This window comes from Protopterus annectens, chromosome 8.part0 (genome assembly GCF_019279795.1).
Source record: "Protopterus annectens isolate FY-2018-M chromosome 8.part0, PAN1.0, whole genome shotgun sequence".
In the NCBI taxonomy this organism is placed as follows: Eukaryota; Metazoa; Chordata; order Ceratodontiformes; family Protopteridae; genus Protopterus; species Protopterus annectens.
The window spans coordinates 1,369,968,908-1,369,990,153 of NC_056741.1; the positions used below are offsets into that span (position 1 = coordinate 1,369,968,908).

The following is a 21,246-nucleotide window of genomic DNA, read 5'->3' on the forward strand; positions in this document are numbered from 1 at the left end:
TACACTTACAGGCTTTAATTGACCTATAATGAAGGTTATCCATGCTATGTAGAATTGACCTATAATGAAGGTTATCCATGCTATGTAGATTGCTTATGTTATAAGTGATGGTTTAATAAAGATGTTTCTTTTTAAAAAAAAAAGATGCATAGTACAGCTTGTGCATCTACTAACACTGTGTTGTTTTTGTCTTATTTTTATTCCTCTCCCAGATGTAGAAAATAACTTGAATGCTTTCAGAAAACATTATCTTTTAGCCATTGAATGAAAGAAGTATTCTGTTTTTATTGCCTGTTATCAGCTTGTCTCCATGGAGACATAAGAACCAGATGCACAGTTTCTTTCAGCTGCAAGTTTCTCATGTTGCACTGTGAACATTTATTTGCTAAAGGAAAACTTTTCATTAAACTGTATGTTCTGTTATTTATTTGCTTCCACTTAGAACTTGATGTTAGATCAAGCTAAGGGCCTTAATCCAGTCATTCCTGTATGCAGATGTAAGAAAAAGCATATCAGTTTTACTTATATCACACTGTGTATACTTTTACAATCCATCCCTCACCTCAACAACCTAAGATTACAGTTTATTATCTTAAAAATGATTTGTGCAGACTTTCTTCTCTTTTTACATTGCAGTGCCTACATTTCTTAAACCTAAAGAAGAAGAAAGAATGAAAAAATGGCACCTATTTAGTTTATAGTGTTCCTATTACACACACAAATAACTGAGCATGCTTTATTGTATAACATGCAGCATATGTCACGTTTTATAAAAGCAGTGCTAAGAACAAAACTGTATTTCTTCAGTTAGCTCTTTCCTTTCTCTCCCCCTCTCCTTAACGTTCTTTCAAGCTTTATTGACATGAAGTAGGTTATATGCTTTGGAGTCCCCTGCAAATTTAACAAAGGCAAAAAAGTCCAATATTTCCTGGTTTTCTTGTTCGCCATATGTCACAAATGTGATTGACGCTTTGTAATCCCACATGTATTCATTAATTTCAGAGTCTCTCGTTTTCTTCCTGATGATCGCCATCTCAGAACTATTCCTGGTTCTTCTAGTCAACTCCTGTGCTTTTCTCTGTCTCTCAAACATTTTCCTTTGGAACATTGGAAAGTTTTCACTGTCATAGTCTCTCTATGAGCTTTATTATCAGAATAATAAGAACCAGAGTCCTCTTTTGTGTGATAGCTCACTTTTTGTTGGCAAACTTTTGCATGTCCCCTTTAGTATGTTCTGCATCAAAAAATGACTTTGATCCTCCAGGGAAAAATATTCTGAAGATAGCTGGATGTAGCAGCTTGAATCTCACACCTGCTTCTTGATATTCCCTGATTGCTGTAATAAATGTACTCCTCTTCTGCCTTGTGTACAGTGAGTAATCATTTTCCACAAATGCTGTACTGTATCCATCTTTTAGTACTTTGTCCTTCTCCCATAGTTTTGACAGAATCAGCTCTTTCTGCTAATAGAATTCCATCTTTGCTATTAGAGGCCTTGGCTGCTTTCTCATGGCCAAGTTTGGAGCATACACAGTATGCCCTTTCAGTTAAAAATTCCTGCTATGGAATACCAGTCCAGTTGCTTATTTGCATAAAATTAATGCAGTCTGTTCATTCCAGTTTCTCTGGTACAGCAGAAAATCTCAAGTTTATCCTATGTGCTATGTCCTCTAATTCTACCATTTTTTGAAACATCTCCTCTTGAGCAGTGTCATACATAGCCAGTCACTTCTTCATTTTAACATCTGATTTTTATAGATTTATCTGCTCTTCTGAATATTTATTTAAGTCTTCTTCCATTTTCCAGCCTTTTGTTGTTTGTGTTGATGTACTGTTTTGGTATTTCATTTAATTTAATTAGGTCTGCACACGCTTGACTTATTTTTTTCCTCTAGATTACTGGAAGTCATGTTTTGCGCCAGACCTGGAGCTTGAACTGCTTTTAGCTGAACAGCTGCAGGATTCTTTTGTGCCAGTGTTTTTTCCTCACCTTTTGTGGTTGATTTTCTTTCAGGTTCTCCACATTTCATCTTTGCTTGCATCTAGGTAGTGCTCTTGAGTAGCCAACTGAAATTTATCCAAAAAGACAAACTTACTGTCTCTGTTTTTTGTGTTTCTGTTTTCACATTGGAAGAGCTGAAATTAAGCTGTTACCCATTATGCAGCCATCTTGGAAATCCCTAGTATGCTCTACTTATTGTAGCAGTCCCGTGGCTGTAACATCAAGAAATGCAGCTTATCATTTTTGTGGTTAAATAATTAGTTGTCTGTGAAATAAGGTCGAAAACTAAACAGCACACAAAACTGTAAGCAAAATCAAAAACTCTGCCACGACAGCTGCCAAGTACTAAAACACCGGAGATTTATTGTGTAAAAACTTTTAAGCGCTTTTCGTTTGCTAATAAGCAAACTTCCTCAGAATAAAATTTAATAGTTCAGAACTCTTTTAAACAAGCAGGTGATCAAATTGACCTATCATTTACAATGTAACTCATTCATTGAACTTGTTAGAGATACACTTTCATAAAATTGCTGCTTTTAAACAGACCAACCTACCCTAAATCAAAACTAAACTAAACATACTATGGCAACATCGATATAAATACAAAATATCTTTCATAAAATTTCTGCTAAATAAGGTGCCACTGAACCATGATATCAGTCAGTAGCTCTCTTTACAGCCATTGGTTCTGCCTTACTGTATCTTGTGGCAGTGTGCTACATCAAGCTGTATGGAAGAGCGGCTGTTACGTTAAGAGGAGGACTGGAAGTGACCCTCAAGTTATAGGTCACCAAAGGTATAGACACTTGTAGCAGAAAGAAGGTTACTATCTGATAAAAAGTCAGGTGTAGTACATACAGCTATGTAAATGAGCAAGACCACAAGTAATCTGAAAAACACCATCTTCTGCCTTTTTCTTGACAGCATAAGGCATTATGTCTCCTCTGAAGGTGTGTCTATCAAAAAGGTAAAGGAGTTTCTTGAGCGACAGACTCGTTCTTTGCGTAAGAGACAGACAGCTTTGAAAGCAGCGAAACAGGAATGGCGTCATAATATGCAGAAAGCCCAGGATGATCTGCAGGATTCCGAAAGTTCACAGATCCTGGAGGATGCAAGGAAAAACTTGGATGAGGTAAGGAAAAAAATAAAAACACCCTCACTACCTCAAACTACAGATCACATCAAATGTTTACATATCATTGAAATAAGTTGCTTATGCCCATATGTAGTCAAATATACTGTTTCCATGTGACTTTCTAAGTCGATAAATTGATGATTTTACTATTGATTTCCACAAGTACATAGACTTGGAATTATCACAATATTCACTATCTGTCTTTTACTTCTTTGAACCTCTGTCTCAGTAGCAAGATGGTTTAATCCTTTTAAATAACTCCATCACAATCTATAAGATGCTTTTTGGAGAAGATAAATTGGACAGACAAAATTCTGCCACTTATAGTGCTTGTGAATTTGTAAAATTAAACTCTGTCAAGCCTTGTTCTGTTAGAAATGTGCAGTGGTCATAAGTCAAAAACATGCATATAGAGTTGGCTGTGATTCAATTTCACCAAGATACCTGGACATGGCAAGTGTCATGAATGGTCTTGTTCCATAAATATTTTACATTTGGAATGGCAGACTCAGACATCATGATCAGTTCCGTAGCATAAGTGTGTTTTTCCCATGTACCGAGAGACAGCCATAAAAATGTAGTATTGGCATTGACGAGTGCTGGAAAAGTTTCCTTTTTAAGTTATAGATTGATTCAACAAGTAGAGAGGTGCTTTCCTGTTTTGAATACCAACAGGTTGTCAGGTAAGATTCTGACATTCATTATTATCAAGAAGAAGCCTATGGGTTTGGTCTTACCCAGTACAGGACAACTGGGTAGTTTCCAAAAGCTCTGGGTCCCTCCCCATACATCTTTAGTACTTTCTTGCCTCAACATGAAGAACCAGCTAAGAGGCTTCACAAGAGCAACAGCCTGCACTTCACCTCCTTTTATGGTAAACTATGCCCCTTTGGGGAACCCTTCCATGCAGAAAATTTATTTAGTCCATATTTATGTTTATTAAAAAGGATTTTATTTTTAATTTTATTAGCTATCGTGGGTCTGTCCTTTTAAAACAAAACACTATTTCTGAACTACTATCTGATTCCTGTCTGTGACCATTATATTTATACTTGGCTAATGTTGGGGGCATGTTTGATTAAGGAGTATACTGCTTAGTCAGACTTTTTAAATTTTTTTTCTTAAAAGTTTGTGTGCAGCAATGTTTTATTTGGGCAGAGACTATGACAGCATGTGTAGTGCTTATATCAACACTGTGCCAACTTACCTGTCTTTTTTTCTGTCAGACTATGTTTTACTTCTCAGGAGTACTGACAGGATTTTTTTCTGAATGTTTGTGCATTTATAAGAAAATTAGACTTACTAATAGGTTTAATTGCACCACTAAAGGCATAATGTATATTGCATGCTGCGATCCTTGTGGTGCTTATTATGTTGGCAAAAAGGAAAGGGCATTAAGCAGAAGAATTTACGAACGTGACTATGATATACATGAACTGAATTTAAATAATGCACTTTACAAGCATACTTTATATTGCAAAAGTTATAATAAATTCCGTTTTGCTATATTGGAGAAAGTTAATCAAGATCCTACAGGTGGTCCATGGGAAATTTTATTGGAAACAGAAGAATTATGGCGGCAGCTATATTTAAATTCCCAGGACTTGCCAGGGCTTAATGAAAATATCTCAATATCAAGTTCATAGGTTGGTACTAGGCTATCAGCCCTAGGGCCTATACAAGCCTAGCCATAACAATTCCCTGGCTATTTCTTCCCACACTATTTACTTCCCTGGAACCCTGTCTAGCAGGGCGACTGATGTGATCCCCTGGGTGAATTTCCTTTCTCCCATCCAATCGTCAAGGTTCCTTTTGAAGAGGGCCAAAGAGGCACTCTTCTTGACATGTATGGGCAATCTATTCCAGAATTTGGGGAGTCTCTGGGTCAGGAACCTGTCTTTCCAGCATGTTTTGTTTATTGTGATGACAAGGTTTAGATCCCTGGAGCGTGTGGCTCTGAGGGATTGGAATTTCTTTAAGTGTAGCATGTCCAACAGCTCTGGGTTTGACATGGCCTTGTATGTTAAGCAGAGATCGCCTCTGAGTAGACGATATGTGACAGAGTATAACTGGAGTTTTTTAAGGCGGTCAGTGTAGGGCATCTGCTTTAGGCCTGTGATTCTTTTAGTGAGGTATTTCTGCGGCCTTTCCAGTTGTTGCAGATGTCTTGAGAGGTACATACCAAACAGGGCGTTGTATTTTATAATGGGTCTAATGAGAGATGAGTACAGTGGGACAATGACCTCCTTTTTTCTGGATGAAAAGCCCTTAGTGATGAGGTGTGCCACATAGAAGGATTTCCTGACCGTTGTGGCGATGTGGTTATCGAAGGTGAGACCACTGTCCACCTGTGTCCCTAAGTCTCTTATCACACTTTCGGTGTTTAGTGTACTGCCACCTATATGGTAATTCACGGATACATGTTTTTCCCAAAGGGGATAACTATACATTTCTTGGCATTGAGCTTGAGCCCATGGCTCTGGCACCAAGCATCTGTTTCTGTAAGGCCCTTTTGTAGAGTATCCACATCATTTGGGGATTCAATAATGGCTCCCAGTTTGCAGTCATCTGCGAACTTTGTTAGCCAGAGTCCCTTAGTGTTGGCCTGTACTTCAGAAAAGTAGATGCCAAACAAGTGCGGTCCCAGGACTGAACCCTGAGGTACTCCACTTGTCTGGAGCTGGATTTGGAGTCAGCTACTTTTACAGTGTGGGTTCAGTCAGTAAGCCAGTTAGCAACCCATTGGGTGATGTAGGGATTAATGCCAAGCTTAGTAAGTTTATCTATGATTCCAGAGTGGGGGATGGTGTCAAAGGCCTTGGCAAGGTCTAGATAGGCTATGTGGACCACCTTATCCTTGTCCATGGCTCTGGAGACTGATTCGAAGAAGTCAGTCAGGTTCAGGAGATAAGATCGTCCCTTCACGAACCCAAACTAGGTGGGGTCCAGTGTTTGAAGGTTGCCAATGTCTTTGTTTATAAGTTCCATGATAATACGCTCCATGGCCTTGCAGATAAGGCTTGTCAGACTGATGGGATGGTAGTTTCCAGGATCCAAGGTCGATCCCTCCTTGTGGAGTGGGATAACTGTAGCTCTGCGCCACTCAGTGGGCACGAAACCTGAGGTGAGGCTATGATTAAACATGACACTTAGGTGAGGTGCCAGTTCATATTATAGTTCATATAGTACACAGCCCGGGATGTCATCTGGTCTCATGGATGCTGTATTCTTAGCTTTGGAGAGTGCATTTTTTACCTGTGTGGCTGTTATTACTGGAATTTGGCAATCTTCCGGTATTGAGATGGGCTATTTAGGGGGTGAGAGGGGGGTGAAGTTGGCACTGAATCGATCTGCCAGGATATTGGCAATATCCTTGGGATCACTATATTTAATGCCATTCTGTTTTAGCTCAGAGCAGATCTGAGCATTGCCATTTAGATTCTTGACAAAGTTATAGAATGCCTTGTGGTTGTCTTTGGAATCTTTGGCAATTTTATTTTCATAACTAGCTTTGGAGGATTTTATGAGGGATCTCAGTTTCTTACTGAGGCTGGTAAGGGAGTTTTTTGCATCCTGGGATTTTCCTCTTTTCTGCAACAGTTTCTTCCTTTTGTTGTAAAGTTTGTTTATGGCAGGGGATCACCAGATTGACTTCCTTTTTTTGGATGAGAGCATCTTGGTTCTATTTGGGATGGCACGATTCATGCATGAGTGGATGTGCTCGTACAGTGCCTTAGTGTAGGATTCAGCAGTTGAACATTCAGTTCCCGTCTGCATGGGTGTCATGAAGTTTGCCACTTCTGACTTGAGTAGCATGAAGTTGGCTTTGGAGAAGTTTTTTATGGAGGTTTCCGTACTGGGGGGTGGGATTTGGATGTTAAGGGTGATTAGCTTATGGTCAGACCTGACTAATGAGGGGGTGACCATAGGTGTAGAGCATTGATTTCCCATGTTGGTAATGACCAGGTCTAGGATATTGGAGCCCCTGGTGGGACTATGGATTAGTTGATCCAGGGCGTTGGAATTTATGAATTCCAAGAACCGTTGAGCAAAGGTGTTGGTACATGAGTAGTTTTCCCAGTTAATGGCAGGGTAGTTAAAATCACCCAGTATTAGGGTGTTTGGTTCTATCTTAATATTTTCCAGTATGTTTAGAAAGGTGTAGTGAGAATCTTGGGGTATGGTGGGGGATCTGTAGCAAGCTACAATTTGGATTTCAGTCTTACCTAGTGTTAGTTGCACCTGGAGAATTTCAGATGCATTGTGTTGGGCAACTAGCCTGGTGGTGTGAATATCCTTGGTGAATATTGACACTCCTCCACCTTTAGTGTTTCGGTCCTGGTTTGGTGGCCGAAAAGTGTGGTAAGAGTTGCAGCCTGGTATTGGAGGGGTGCTCTCTGGGTGCTCTCTGGATCCTCGAACCAGGTCTCAGTTACTGCACAGATATCGATGTTCTCCATTTTTAGGAGTGCCTCGAGAGAGTGCATTTTGAGGTTTAGACTTCTACCATTGAGTAGCATTACTTTCAGATTTTCCATGCTTGTACCTGTTACGGTGGTGGTTTTGTCCTTCAAACTTTGCCTAAAAAAGGCACTATAGGGGTGGCAAGAGCCTTAAACAAACCAGTGCTCGGCCAACCAAACTTGAAACAAACACGAAGAGGCCAGCAAATTGGTTCCACCGTTTATTTGGAGGTACAAAAACGGACCAAATGGTACCGTAAGTTAGACAAAGATACTCATACTAGTTTCGGCACCCGCCTTCTTCAGTGAGTATAAGCAGACCAAATTATTTGAATTCAAACCAGCGTCAGTATAAATACTATTGTTAGCCAATAGGAATGAAGACATTCAAGTTAGGCTCTCAGCACAAAATTAAAGTCATACCAAAAACAGAAGAATTAGTATGATGAACAAAAGAAATATATCCAAATTCATGGATATAATTACATATATTAACATGTAATCAAAAAATATATAAAAACCAGAAGCAAACCTCTGGCAAGGTATAATATAGGCAAGTAGTAAACTATAACATAAACATGTTACTACAGTAAATCCAAGAGATATACAGATTATTTAATCATCACCTGTGTACATGGTTGCCATTATTGTATGTATGCATAACATATTAGTAGCTATATAATTTATAGGATCCGTTATTTAGATGTTCTTTTTCCATCTGGTCTGCATTATTGTTTATGCACTATTTTCCATACATTATTTTATTTACCTTTATTGTCATCATCTGTATATCTCTTGGATTTACTGTAGTAACATTTTTATGTTATAGTTTACTACTTGCCTATATTATACCTTGCCAGAGGTTTGCTTCTGGTTTTTATATATTTTTTGATTACATGTTAATATATGTAATTATATCCATGAATTTGGATATATTTCTTTTGTTCATCATACTAATTCTTCTGTTTTTGGTATGACTTTAATTTTGTGCTGAGAGCCTAACTTGAATGTCTTCATTCCTATTGGCTAACAATAGTATTTATACTGACGCTGGTTTGAATTCAAATAATTTGGTCTGCTTATACTCACTGAAGAAGGCGGAAACGAGTATGAGTATCTTTGTCTAACTTACGGTACCATTTGGTCCGTTTTTGTACCTCCAAATAAATGGTGGAACCAATTTGCTGGCCTCTTCGTGTTTGTTTCAAGTTTGGTTGGCCAAGCAAGTCGAGCGAGGGCTTGAGTGTTTGTTTGAGTTGCTTCACTTCGCTGTTGGCGTTAGTTTCACTGTCGGTGGAGAAGGCCTCTTCCTGAGGTTCTTTTGTGTATTTTACCATCGTCAGTGTATATATTCAAGTTTGTATCGCAATTGGGACTTTTCAAGTTTTCGAGAAATTTTTTGTATGGTGAACTTTACGGAACATTGGTTTACATCCAGAATATATGTCTTTTGGCCGATGGGTCTAAAAATATCGCCTAACCAGGTACTGTGAATTTTTACATTGACCAACTGAATTTTATGGCAATTACAACGGGAACTGATTACCGCTACGGTGTGGTCTCTTTTCAAACTTGATGTCATGGCATATGCTTCACTATTTTGAACTTTGTTCGTTCCTACTTTTTGCTGTTGTATTGAGGGCCCTGGTCGCATTTGATATACATGCTGATATGAGGGCAGGTTCACAGCAGGCTATTTTTTAAAAATCCTATATATCTTACGGCATGTTGTGGAACTAAGCTTCTAAATCTGGAATATTTCTTTCCGATCTACGAGTCCAATATCATGGCATATTATATTATATACTTTGTCAAAATATTGTCAACTTGCATGGCGTATTTATAAATACAAAAGTAAGGGCAACTATTTTCAAACTTATTTTGGAACTATGTGAACTTTGTTCTATAATTTTGGAATGGTTTACATCAGGCCGTGTCACATTTGGTGTATACGCTCGGAAGAGAAAAAAGCTTACGGAGCATCATTCTTCAATTAAACATACCCTGCAGATGGTTGCGGATGTATGGACTATAGCGTGTCAATTTGGGACGATCTTTTTATATACATGGAACTTTTACAGACATTTTCCCCTTTTTTGTCAACCTGAAAAAATCTGTTTTTGTATACTGCTTTGGGATTATGTGGTATTTATACATGACGATGATAGGGATCATTTATACATGTTGAACACTTGGGATAAGCATAGTATTGTTATTTAGACCTTTGGGTCAGATATATATTGGTCACTGGTCTGATTTCAAGCATCTTAAGATTTATTATCTTATCTGATATCTTTATATCGTTAGTTCTTGTTTCAGATGTCATTATTTTTTATGGCATTGTTATTTGCTTGAAACCAAAAAATTTTTTTATGACTTGGGCCTTGAGGTAACGAACTATTACCTGATTTGCCACTTCATATTTGTTACAATAATTGTGTGATTGAGGACATTTTTTGATTTTCAATGGTGATATATATGCATACTTCACCTACTATTTAGACATAAAGTGGATTAGGGCAAAAGATTTGTCTAATTTTTCAATAGGATTTTTGCATTCTCAGTTACAATATATTTCTCCATGTATGTAGAATATTTTTTAAAGGTGGATAATTAAGATACTATAGCCATAACATTGGTATGTCTTATTGATTTTTGCACTAGTTTTTGCCATTATGAACATGATGATTGCAAGCACTATTTAGCTCTGGTTACAACCCTCATGGATACAATTTTGGTATATATCAAGGGAGTTAACCACGCCGTGAATAGATTTTTCACGACATGCCCCTAGATTGAACCCCATATATAAAGAACAAATATATTTTTTTCTTGGTGACATAGAGTCATAAACTCAACTCATACTAGTTGATTGTTAGTTTGCATATGGTCTATTCAACATATGTCTATATATTAGTAGACATTGCAGTTCAATCTACACAAGTTTTGTATGCTTTTTAGCCATTCTCTTAGACAATAGAATATTGCCAATTTTGGGTGTATATTCATGTGTTTTTCATACATTATAGGTGACCTATTTGTTCTGGATTTATGATCATTATAGGTTTTGTTCACTCTAATTTTGGAACTTGTTACATAAAATACTCTAATTTTTGCATAATTAGTTTATGACAGTGTATCACTGGGATCTTACACATAGTTGGTTACACACAGGTCCAATTATACCTTTTGTTTACTATATAGGGTTTTTGACTAAACATTTTGTATATTGGATATTAGGCGCAATTATTTTAGGACTCTTCATATGATATACTGGGGGACTTTGGTCTAAAACTGGTCCCAATAACATTTCAATATTTGTTGACCTTTTTTTGTTTAACAACTCTGGACTTTCTGGTCCTGTCCTTGTTACAGTTGGTCTTTTGCATCATTTTTACAGTTTACTCCTTGGACAAGCCCTCTTTATAATATGGATCTTGACAAAATTTTGGATGGGTTGTGTGCTGATAGGGAGGATTTGGCCATTTTTGGTCTTAATCATATCCCAAGCAGCAACCCTAACCAACCGATTATTAACACAATTGATGATTGCGAGGTATCTTTTAGGAATTTGGAAAAGGGTCTGAAGGGATTGAGAGCCAATATTTGGCATCTCAGGCTGTTTAAGGCTTACCTTTACAAAAACATGGCACCTAGAGGATTACGTATTAAATTGCATCCACTTGTAGGCAGATCTGAACAGAGGCTTACGGAGGAATGGGATGCAGCCCTTCGAGAAGGCTCTATGGTTTTTGTTAAAATTCTCGCTTCCTATTATGAAAGAACAATAGATTTGTGTTTATCGGAAGTCAAGGATCTTGCTAATGAATGTAAGAAACATGAATCAAGCCCTAAGTATCTTGAATTTTTGGGTAAATTGTCCAAGGAGTTAACTGTATATGATACTACCATTAAGGATAGGAAAATAAAGAAATTTAACAGGGATACTAATGACTATGATAAGGGACATCCTTTTCAAGTACAAAGAACTGTTAGATTTCAGGAGAATGTCCTAGTGTAAACAAGGGCAGGACCAGAAAAAGACCCAGATCTATATTAAAGAATAGGGACCAGTTTCACACAAGTACCTCTGGGGAAGAGTCTTCTTACACTGACAGTGAATCTGGTAACATTGCCAACTCCCCACTAAAAAAAAAACTAACACCAAATACCCTTTAGGTATGGGAGGAAATCCAGAGGGGGGAGGAAACATAGAAACAAACATATCTACAGAGTCCATGACGGGACTAATTCAAGCACTACTGAAATAACCACTCCAGTCTTTAAGAATGTTTTGAACTTATCAGACCATGTACTTACAGAAGATCAAGAAAAAATTTTGAATAAAGGACTTAACTTTGTTCCTAGTTTCTTTTCTGATGAGTATCAAACTTCACTTGATGTCCTTGATTTTTGAACTTTAACCTCAAATTGTTTTTTGCTGAACAGGATAGTTCCAATACTCAAAGATCTACTGATTTTACATTCCACAAGTCCACATTTCAACCGCCTATGAATAAAAATGTATCTATTTTTCAACAAGCGGTGTTAAAAGACTTACATTTTCCGCTTTTTGAAACTTCTATTGGCAGGGACAATGTCACCACTTTAGAAAGGGAGGCCTTATCAGAACTTAGAGCCAATCAAAATATAGCCATTCTTCAAGCTGACAAGGGTGGTGCAGTAGTTATCCTTAATATGGACTATTATGTTAATGAGGGTTTACGACAACTATCGGATGGACATTGTTATATGAAAATGACTATAGATCCAACTAGTCAATTCAAGCGTGAAATTGATTTATTTTTACAATCTGCATTGGAGGAGGGTATTATCACATCTAAAACTGTACAACATTTACAAGTCAAAGATCCTGATAGACAAATTTTATATTTGCTCCCTAAAATACACAAATCTATCACACACCCACCAGGAAGGCCAATTGTTTCTGGCCATGGCTCCCTTACTGAACCACTATCTGCATTTTTAACCCAATTTCTTAAACCTTTATTGTCATTGGTTAGAGCAAGAATTCAGGATACCACGCAATTTTTGAAAATAATTGAGGATAGTCAGCTCGAGCCCAATTGGTTGATGTGTACATTGGATGTAAAATCTCTTTATACCAGTATACCACATTGGGCCGGGCTTCAGGCTTTGGAATACTGGCTTACTAGAGCAGAACTCTATCCTCCGGGCTTTAATACTTTGCTTATTTGCCTAACAGAACATGTCCTGACCAAAAATGTGTTCTATTTCCAAGGGGAGTGCTATTGGCACAAGAGTACTGACCGTAAGACTTCTTTGCCCTATTTATGCAGATCTTTTTATGGCCTACCTTGAGGAATGTATTATCTACAATCCCTTACATAACATATTTCTAGTGGAAATGGACATATGGAGGAGATATCTTGATGATTGCTGGATGGTGTGGCGTGATGAAGATTATCTTAAAGAATTTCTGGAATATCTTAACAATAATATCTGGGGAATTGAATTTTCGGTCACATTCCACAAGGAGACGATTGACTTTTTGGATGTAACCATATATCGGAACATTGATCATACACTTAATACTAAAATTCACCGGAAATATCCTCAGTTCAATACTCTATTACATGCTCAGAGTATGCATCCACGTCACACCATCCGCAACATCCCTAAATCTCAATATTTGAGAATCCAGAGAATTAATTCCTCTCAAGAAGATTATACAGCTGCCAAATCTGATCTAAAATCCAGATTTTTGGATAGAGGATATTGTACCTCTGATATTGAATCTGCTAGAATTTGGTCAGATAGACAGGAAAGGGCAACACTGTTGGAATACAGGGACAAAAGTCAACATCCCAGTAGTCAAAATATCAGACTCATCACTACTCTCGGTAAAAACTACCAAACAGTGAGGCAAGCTGTGAATAATAATTGGAATATTTTACTAGCCAATGACTTCTTGAAGGGTATCCTGGATAACCAATGCTCTTTTTCATTTAGAAGAGGCAAGCAAAGGTTGGCTTGCTTTCCCATTACAAACACAGGGAAAGTGGTGCAGCTAAATATAAACAACTTACCATCATGGGGGATGAGTTAATAGGAACTTTTCGATGTGGACATTGTATATCTTGTGCCAACGTCAATCAGTTGAAACAATTCACGAGTTCTAACACAAGTAAAGTATATGACATGAGGATCTTTGGCAATTGTTCAACAAGCTGGGTTATATATCTGGCTACATGCCAATGTAAATCTTTTTACGTTGGCAAAACATCATGTTCATTACGTATTAGAATTGGTGAACACCGTAGTGACATCAGGAACCACAAAACATCCAATGCACTATATCTACATACGATCCAACATCCAAGTGCCAAGTTTATGTTCACCATTATTGATAAAATTACTGGTAACAGAAATAACACGACAGGTTGGCCAGGAATACTGAGCCATAAAGAAAAGTACTGGATCACACACCTTGGTGCCCTTTTTCCGCCTGGCTTGAATGACCATTTATAATTCATGATATTCATTATTTAATCATCACCTGTGTACACGGTTGCCATTATTGTATGTATACATAACATATTAGTAGCTATATAATTTATAGGATCCGATATTTAGATGTTCTTTTTCCGTCTGGTCTGCATTATTGTTTATGCACTATTTTCCATACATTATTTTATTTACCTTTATTGTCATCATCTGTATATCTCTTGGATTTACTGTAGTAACATTTTTATGTTATAGTTTACTACTTGCCTATATTATACCTTGCCAGAGGTTTGCTTCTGGTTTTTATATATTTGTTGATTGCATGTTAATATATGTAATTATATCCATGAATTTGGATATATTTCTTTTGTTCATCATACTAATTCTTCTGTTTTTGGTATGACTTTAATTTTGTGCTGAGAGCCTAACTTGAATGTCTTCATTCCTATTGGCTAACAATAGTATTTATACTGATGCTGGTTTGAATTCAAATAATTTGGTCTGCTTATACTCACTGAAGAAGGCGGGTGCCGAAACTAGTATGAGTATCTTTGTCTAACTTACGGTACCATTTGGTCCGTTTTTGTACCTCCAAATAAACGGTGGAACCAATTTGCTGGCCTCTTCGTGTTTGTGGCAAGAGCCTTAGCCAGTAACCTGAATCCCAGGGGCGACAGGTGCAGACCATCTCTGGCAAAGCATCATGGTCAGTCAGTCATGTCATCCCAGGCAGACAGATACTGGATCCCCTTTGAGTGACACCAGAAGCTTTGCCAATTGTTGAAGTCAATCATTTTGTCCTTATATTGTGGTATAATTCTGGGCGAAGGCAGGATGCTACTCAGGGCTAGGGTCATACCTGCCTGGGCCACATAATCCGAGAGCTCTTCCATGTCTCTTTTCATGTAGTCCAGGGAGGTACGTCTCAAGTCATTCACTCCAACATGGACAATGACAGAGTCATATTTGTACTTGTTGTGGAGTGACTTGAGTGCATGCGTTATGTGGCGGATCCTGGCACCTGACAGGCAGCTGACTGTAATTTTCTCCTTGTTCAACCTGGTGAGAGGGACATCAGTGTGCCGGACTATAGAGTCACCCATGACTAAAATGTTAGGTACATTGTCTCGCCTTAGGGGCTGTTGCTGGGTGGCACACTGGTGTTGTGAACTATGTGACACTTTGGTTGTGATTGGTGTTTACGTTTCAGCTTCAGAGGTCCTTGTTGCTTGGGCAGGTTACAGTTAAGGGCCTCTGCATATGTGGATTTAGTGTTGCTGTATGTGGGTGTTGGTGGTGTGTGTTTAGAAGGGCTATGTGTTGCTTGAGGTGTAGTGTGGGTGTTAACCTTCTCCTCTTGACTGTCTAGCACAATCGTGGGTGGAAAGAGCTTTGCTTCCATTTTGGCTATGTAAGTGCATCTCTCACAGGTTGTAGTGTTGGGTGGTAGGAGGAGAGGGTTGTCTGTGTACATGAGGCAATTGCTGCATTGCCCCAGTATTCCCAGATTCACCAGGTGGACAGGAGAAATCACCGGAAGCTGACCCTTGGACATGCCTGGTTTGGTGCTTTTTTTTTCTTTTCTTTTTTGTAAAGTACAGGAGCTGTTTTCCCTTACCTTAGCAAGGTACTTTGCAATTATAGGCTGTTTAGTGCCTACTGTTAATTTCTCCTTATTAACAAAGAGAGTTGAGTGCTTGTATCAGTTTAAGGCTTCCTAGTGCTTTCCAGCAGGTATTAGAGAAAGTGCTAGTCACAGGGATGCTTAAAAGTAAGATGAAAAAAAAAATGCACACTGCAGTGTGCACTAGAGAAGTTAGATGTGTAAGTAGGTAACTTAAGTTTTACCTGTTTAAAAAGTTAAGGTTTAGTGGAGAGTTACTATTTTTAAAACAGCAAGATGGGTTGAAAGGGGTGTTCACTTTTGTATTCTGGAACTATGGAATACAGTAGGATGGTCAATAAATTTAAATAGTTGAAGGGGAGGGATTTAAAAAAAAAAGTATTTTGAAACTTAGAACAATGGACTTATAATACGTGATTCAATGGTAACTGTTTAATTAATTAATTATATGGTTTTAATAGTATTCAAATTTGTATGATTTAGTTTGTGTGAGATAGTAAATGGTTATATATTATTTATTTATTTATTTTTATTTTATTTATTTAAATTTTTTGACCAGGAGTGTCCGACTGGACGTGGGTCCATTTTCAGTGGAAGCCCGGGGAGAAAAGCTCCACAGTAAAATAAACAGACAGTAGTTACATTGGATTACATAGCGATTAACAATTTAACATAGAAATTACTTACAACATATTTACAGATGAAGAACATAGTACATCAGTAGACAACTAGAATCTTTATCTGTGAAGTACATAACAGGCATTAACAAATGTAACAATGAGAAGTTCCTGCTGTATAATAAGTACTAGGCTTATGAGCATCTGAGCTTGCTATCATCAAGGTAGTTAGTGGAGGTGAAAGAAAGGTAGTAGTGGATGGGGTGGATGATATTAGAGTGGGAGTTGCAAGGGCATAGCCAGCATGTTTTTAGGTGCGCTTTTAGTAAAGTTTTGAAGTTGGTGCAAGATGGTACGGAGGTAATTGTGGGTGGGAGTGAGTTCCATAATTTGGCTATGGCGCAAGAGAATAGTGCTTCACCAGCAGAGTTATTGGCTTTAGTGATCTGCAAGTGATTTTTGTTGCTGGATCTTAGTGGTCTGGTGGTGTGATAGGGTTGGAGTAGATTCTGGAGGGATGGGACATTTAGTGGATGGTTTACTAGTTTGTGGGCGAGTGAGAGTTGATACCACTGAAGGAGGTGAAGGAATTATGTATTAGGGTTTAAGATGAGTGTACCTTTAAGCAGTAATTGATTGTTGTGAAGGGCGTAATTAAATGGTGTTATATAAGGATTTTACTGTGACTTGTTAAGATTTGGTTCTGAAGAAGTCTACAGGGAATATACAAGTAGACAAAAGTGCTTAACTTATTGTTGATTTTGCCATTCTGAGTGGGAAATAAATTCTGAATTACTTCTGAGTGTTTGACATCATTGTCAGCTTTGGTTCTTATTAGCTCATTTTTGCTATATTGGTTTTTATTCTTGGTTCATCTTCCCTTTTTCCCCTTTTGATGGATCCACCTTCTTTGGCCCCAAGATGAAAGAGTGAGCAAGATGGGACGACAGTTTCTGCTATGGGAATCTGATTTTCGACCTCTCAGGGGAAGTTTTACTATAAACAGAGAGGTGACAGAAAATTGTAGCTCAGAAAGTCTCAAGGCACTTCCCAAGACTTCTATAGAGTAAGATTTCCACGCAGTAGAGGGGGGTAATTCTGATGAGAAATGCCACACTCAGCAGACGTGGCCTGCAATATCAGGGCTTCAGTGCTCCTTTCTTGGAGAAGTCCTATCAGCATCCCTGAAGGCTTTCTTATCTCTACACCCACAAGCCTGGATAGCCATTACCAAAATTTTTGGGTGCGCAATATTGTATCCAGAGGTTATTACATATTATTTTTCCCTTTCCCCCAAAAAAAGCAACAGAATTCCTGACATTTTACTCAGACAGAGGAAAGCTGCAGCTACAGAAATACAAAAGCTGCTAGACACAAGAGTCATCTACCCGGTCCCACCAGACCAGCAAGGATCCAGAACTTACTTGAGATTCTTTTTAGTGCCAAAAAAAGACTGGGGACCTAAGACCAGTTTTGCACCTCATTAGTATAAAGCAGTTTGTGAAACACTCAAAGTTCCAAATGGTCATTGTTCAGTCCATCCTATCTCTCTAAGGGAAGGATGATTGGATGTGCCGTGTAGATTTTTAGGATGTGTACTATTTTTATCAAAATAAACAGGTGCTGCAGGAGATATATATGCTTCCAACTGGGAGCCGGTCACTGCCAGTTCAGAGCAATGCCCTTTGGTCGCACCACAGCCCCGAGGTTTTCACCAAGTGCATGGCAGTGATTGCAGCTCACCTGAGACTGCAAAGATTCCAGGTGTTTCCATATCTAGATGACTGGCTCCTATCTACTTCCACCAAGCTTCTACTAATTCAAGCCAGAAATCACTTGCTCCATCTCTGTTCCCACTGAGCATTACTGTGAAACTCTCCAAGTCTCAGCTTTATCTAAATCAAACTCTTTAGTACATCAAAGCCCATCTAGATACCTGGAAAAGTGGCAAGCCTGCCACAAGGAAGCAGGCAATATGATGTTGTCTGTCATCATTCATTCTTGACTGATGGGTTTGGTTCCGACCTCTCTGAACTGACTTGGCCGTTATACATAGCTTGCACCAGGGAAAAACTCTCCAGCTAAGGCTCTACCCACAATATCTTTCTTCCCATTACCTCAGACCTTGTTTGCCATACTGAAAATTGGACGCGTCAGCCGATACTCTCAGCTAAATGCTTCAAAAATGTATTTTTCTTATTGTCTTTTCTAGTGATATTTGACTGAAACTCTCTATTTTTCTTTCTGGATAGTTTTCACTCCCTTTGTGAGTGTGTGACTGCCTTCTGACTGTTTCTACCCACCCCCTTTATAGGTTCATGAGGGACTCTGCCTATCTGGACTGGGATTTTATTCCATCATGATTAGGTGGGCTATATAAAATGTTTTCGTCAAATGAGAGGTTGCTATCAACTTGGGTCCCCAGGTCGTAAATGGCTCTGGCACCAGTTGTCTGTTTCTATGGAGCCTTTTTTTGGATGCTTGTGGAGGTCCCAGGACTGAGCCTTGTGGGATGCCACTTGTAATTGGTTTGGAGTCTGACATGGCTCCAGCAATTCTAACCATGTGGGTTCTGTCCTTGAGCCAGTTTGCAACCCATCTAGTGACATAGGGTTTATATTTAAGCTGGTGAGCTTATCTGTAATGCCATGGCCTTGGTGACTGTTTCAAAGAAATCAACCAGGTTTAAGAGGCAGGATCTGAGCCAAACTGGGTAGGATCCAGTGTCTGTAAGTCCCCAATATCTTTATTTATGAGGTCCATGATGATCCTTTCCATAGATTTGCAGACCAAGCTAGTCAGGCTTATTAGTTTCCAGGATCCGCTGAGGCACCACCTTTGTGGAGAGGACCACTGTTGCTGTACACCACTCTTTGTACATATCCTGTAGTAAGGCTGAGATTTGAACAGTAGTTTTATTTTTGTTTAGCTCTTCTTTCTGGAGTTCATGCATCTGGTCCCATTGATGCTGTGTTTTTGCGCTGGGATAAATATTTGGGATGTTGGCAATGTCTGTGGGTTTTTTGTCATTTTGGACTAATTCAGGTTCCTAACATAACTAAAGAAAGCCTTGTGATTATCCTTAGTGTCCTGTGCAATTTTTTCTTAGACTATTTTATGAGTGCCCGTAGTTTTTTGCTAATACTGATCAGAGATGCCTTCCCTTTTTATCTGACAGTATTTCTTATTACCATTGTTGGTATCAAGCCCCCCCCCCCCCTTTTTATTCTTACTGTTGGTAGTGTATGAATATCATTGTTGGTGTCCTCTTCCTTTTTTTCACTCTCTGTTCCCATTGGGTATTTCTTCAATACCATTGTTGGTAGATCTGTAACAAAAATAAATAAATTCCTTCATTTCCACTTGTGTGATGTGTGTCTGTATGTTAGAGTGATTTGGATATGGCGGAAAAGCAGAAGGGGACATCTGGCTTCAAACAGTGTCAGGACTGTGGCAGAAAGTTGCCCAACTGTAATGGGCATCTTTCTTGCATGTACTGTTTGGGTGCCTCTCACTTGGACATAACTTGTAAAATTTGTCAGGGATTTAGTGCCCGTACATTAGCAGAGAGGTTCAATAAACTTATTTTAAAAGGCTTGTTAAGTGCCTGTACTTTAGCAGAGAGGTGCAATAAACTTATCTTAAAAGGCTTGTTAAAATGCCCTTTCAATGAAGCCCTATCTAAGGCTGAGACTTCAAAATCTCCCAAGCCGTATGTGAAGAAAAGAAGCCACTCTGTTGACCTCTCCTTCGTACATGAAGCAAAGTCCTGAAAGCCGCAGGTGCTGATGGTATCTTCGGAATCGAAAGCCAAAGTACCAAAAATGACAATATCATCACCTTCGGTACTGAAAGTGACTCAATCTACATCGGTGCTGTTGGTCATTGAACCAGTTCAAACCTCTTCGGCACCAACCACTGCTTCGGTACTGATGACCTCTTTGGTACCGACAACAGTTTCTGCACCACCACTACTTTCACGTAATTCAGTTCCAGCTTCCCCTTCCGCACAACAGCCTATAGTGCCAAAAGTCAATTCAGTAATAATTCCTAGGACTAGATATTCCCCTTCAGTAGACCTATTCTTGGGTCAACAACCAAGTCCCTTTCTGGATAGCCCCGAGTCCCCTTTGGGAATATCGATCCATTCTTCCAGGAGTCTCTCAAAATTGGACGTAGTCAGATTGGTTGATCAGCTTTTGGCAACTAGGGTCTCCCTGCACCTCCACAAACATTTCCCCCACCCGGAGCCGAGTCTTACTCTCCAAGGACTCCATCAGTTTATCCTCCTTTGACGTCCCTTCAAGGTTTGGAGCCCCTCACTTTGACGCTTCTGGCACCAGCTACCTTGTTGCCAAGGGTGGACCTCACCTCACTGCCGGAGTCTACTCTGTGGACTTCATCTCCCTCAGATCCTTTGCAAATCTGGGGCCATGGTTTTTCTGTCAGTTTCGAGATCCTTGGAATGGTTCCGGTTGTTTCCATGGAGCCGTCTACAGCTATCAGAGCAGTGGCAGTTTCAAGCACTCTCAGCTCCTGCTCTGGATGGCGGCTTGTCGGTGCGGGGTTTGACTCTGGTTCTGAGGCTGTCTTTCTTGGTTCTGGGCTCCTATCCCTCTTCGGGCGGGCCTGCCTTCCTGATTATGGAGAGAGCTTTGGCCTCAGCAGACTTCCAGCTGGCTCCATCCTCATCAGAGTGCCATATCTTTGTCTCCTCTGGTTAGCAGTTGTCACAGTCTACTATGTCTTGACAATGGGTACAAGAGCTGCAAGATACCACGGTTCAGGGTCCCCCTTCTTTGGAGTCCTCCTCAGAACCTCCCCCTGATGAGCCACCTCATAAGAGGATGTGCAAGAGGAAGCACCTAGATTTTCCAGAAGAATCAGTCACTGACAACACAGATTACAATGAAGGG

General features: G+C 39.2%; 1 protein-coding gene across 6 annotated transcripts in view; it reads left to right on the plus strand.

Annotated features, from left to right (window-relative positions):
* CEP164 (centrosomal protein 164) overlaps positions 1-21,246 on the plus strand; it is a 1,424,585-nt gene that overhangs the window by 1,035,793 nt on the left and 367,546 nt on the right. For all 6 annotated transcript variants that reach the window (XM_044080950.1, XM_044080952.1, XM_044080951.1 and 3 more), the window contains one exon: positions 2,927-3,134. In XM_044080950.1, the coding sequence (XP_043936885.1) occupies positions 2,927-3,134 (208 nt within the window). The remainder of the gene's footprint in view (positions 1-2,926; positions 3,135-21,246) is intronic.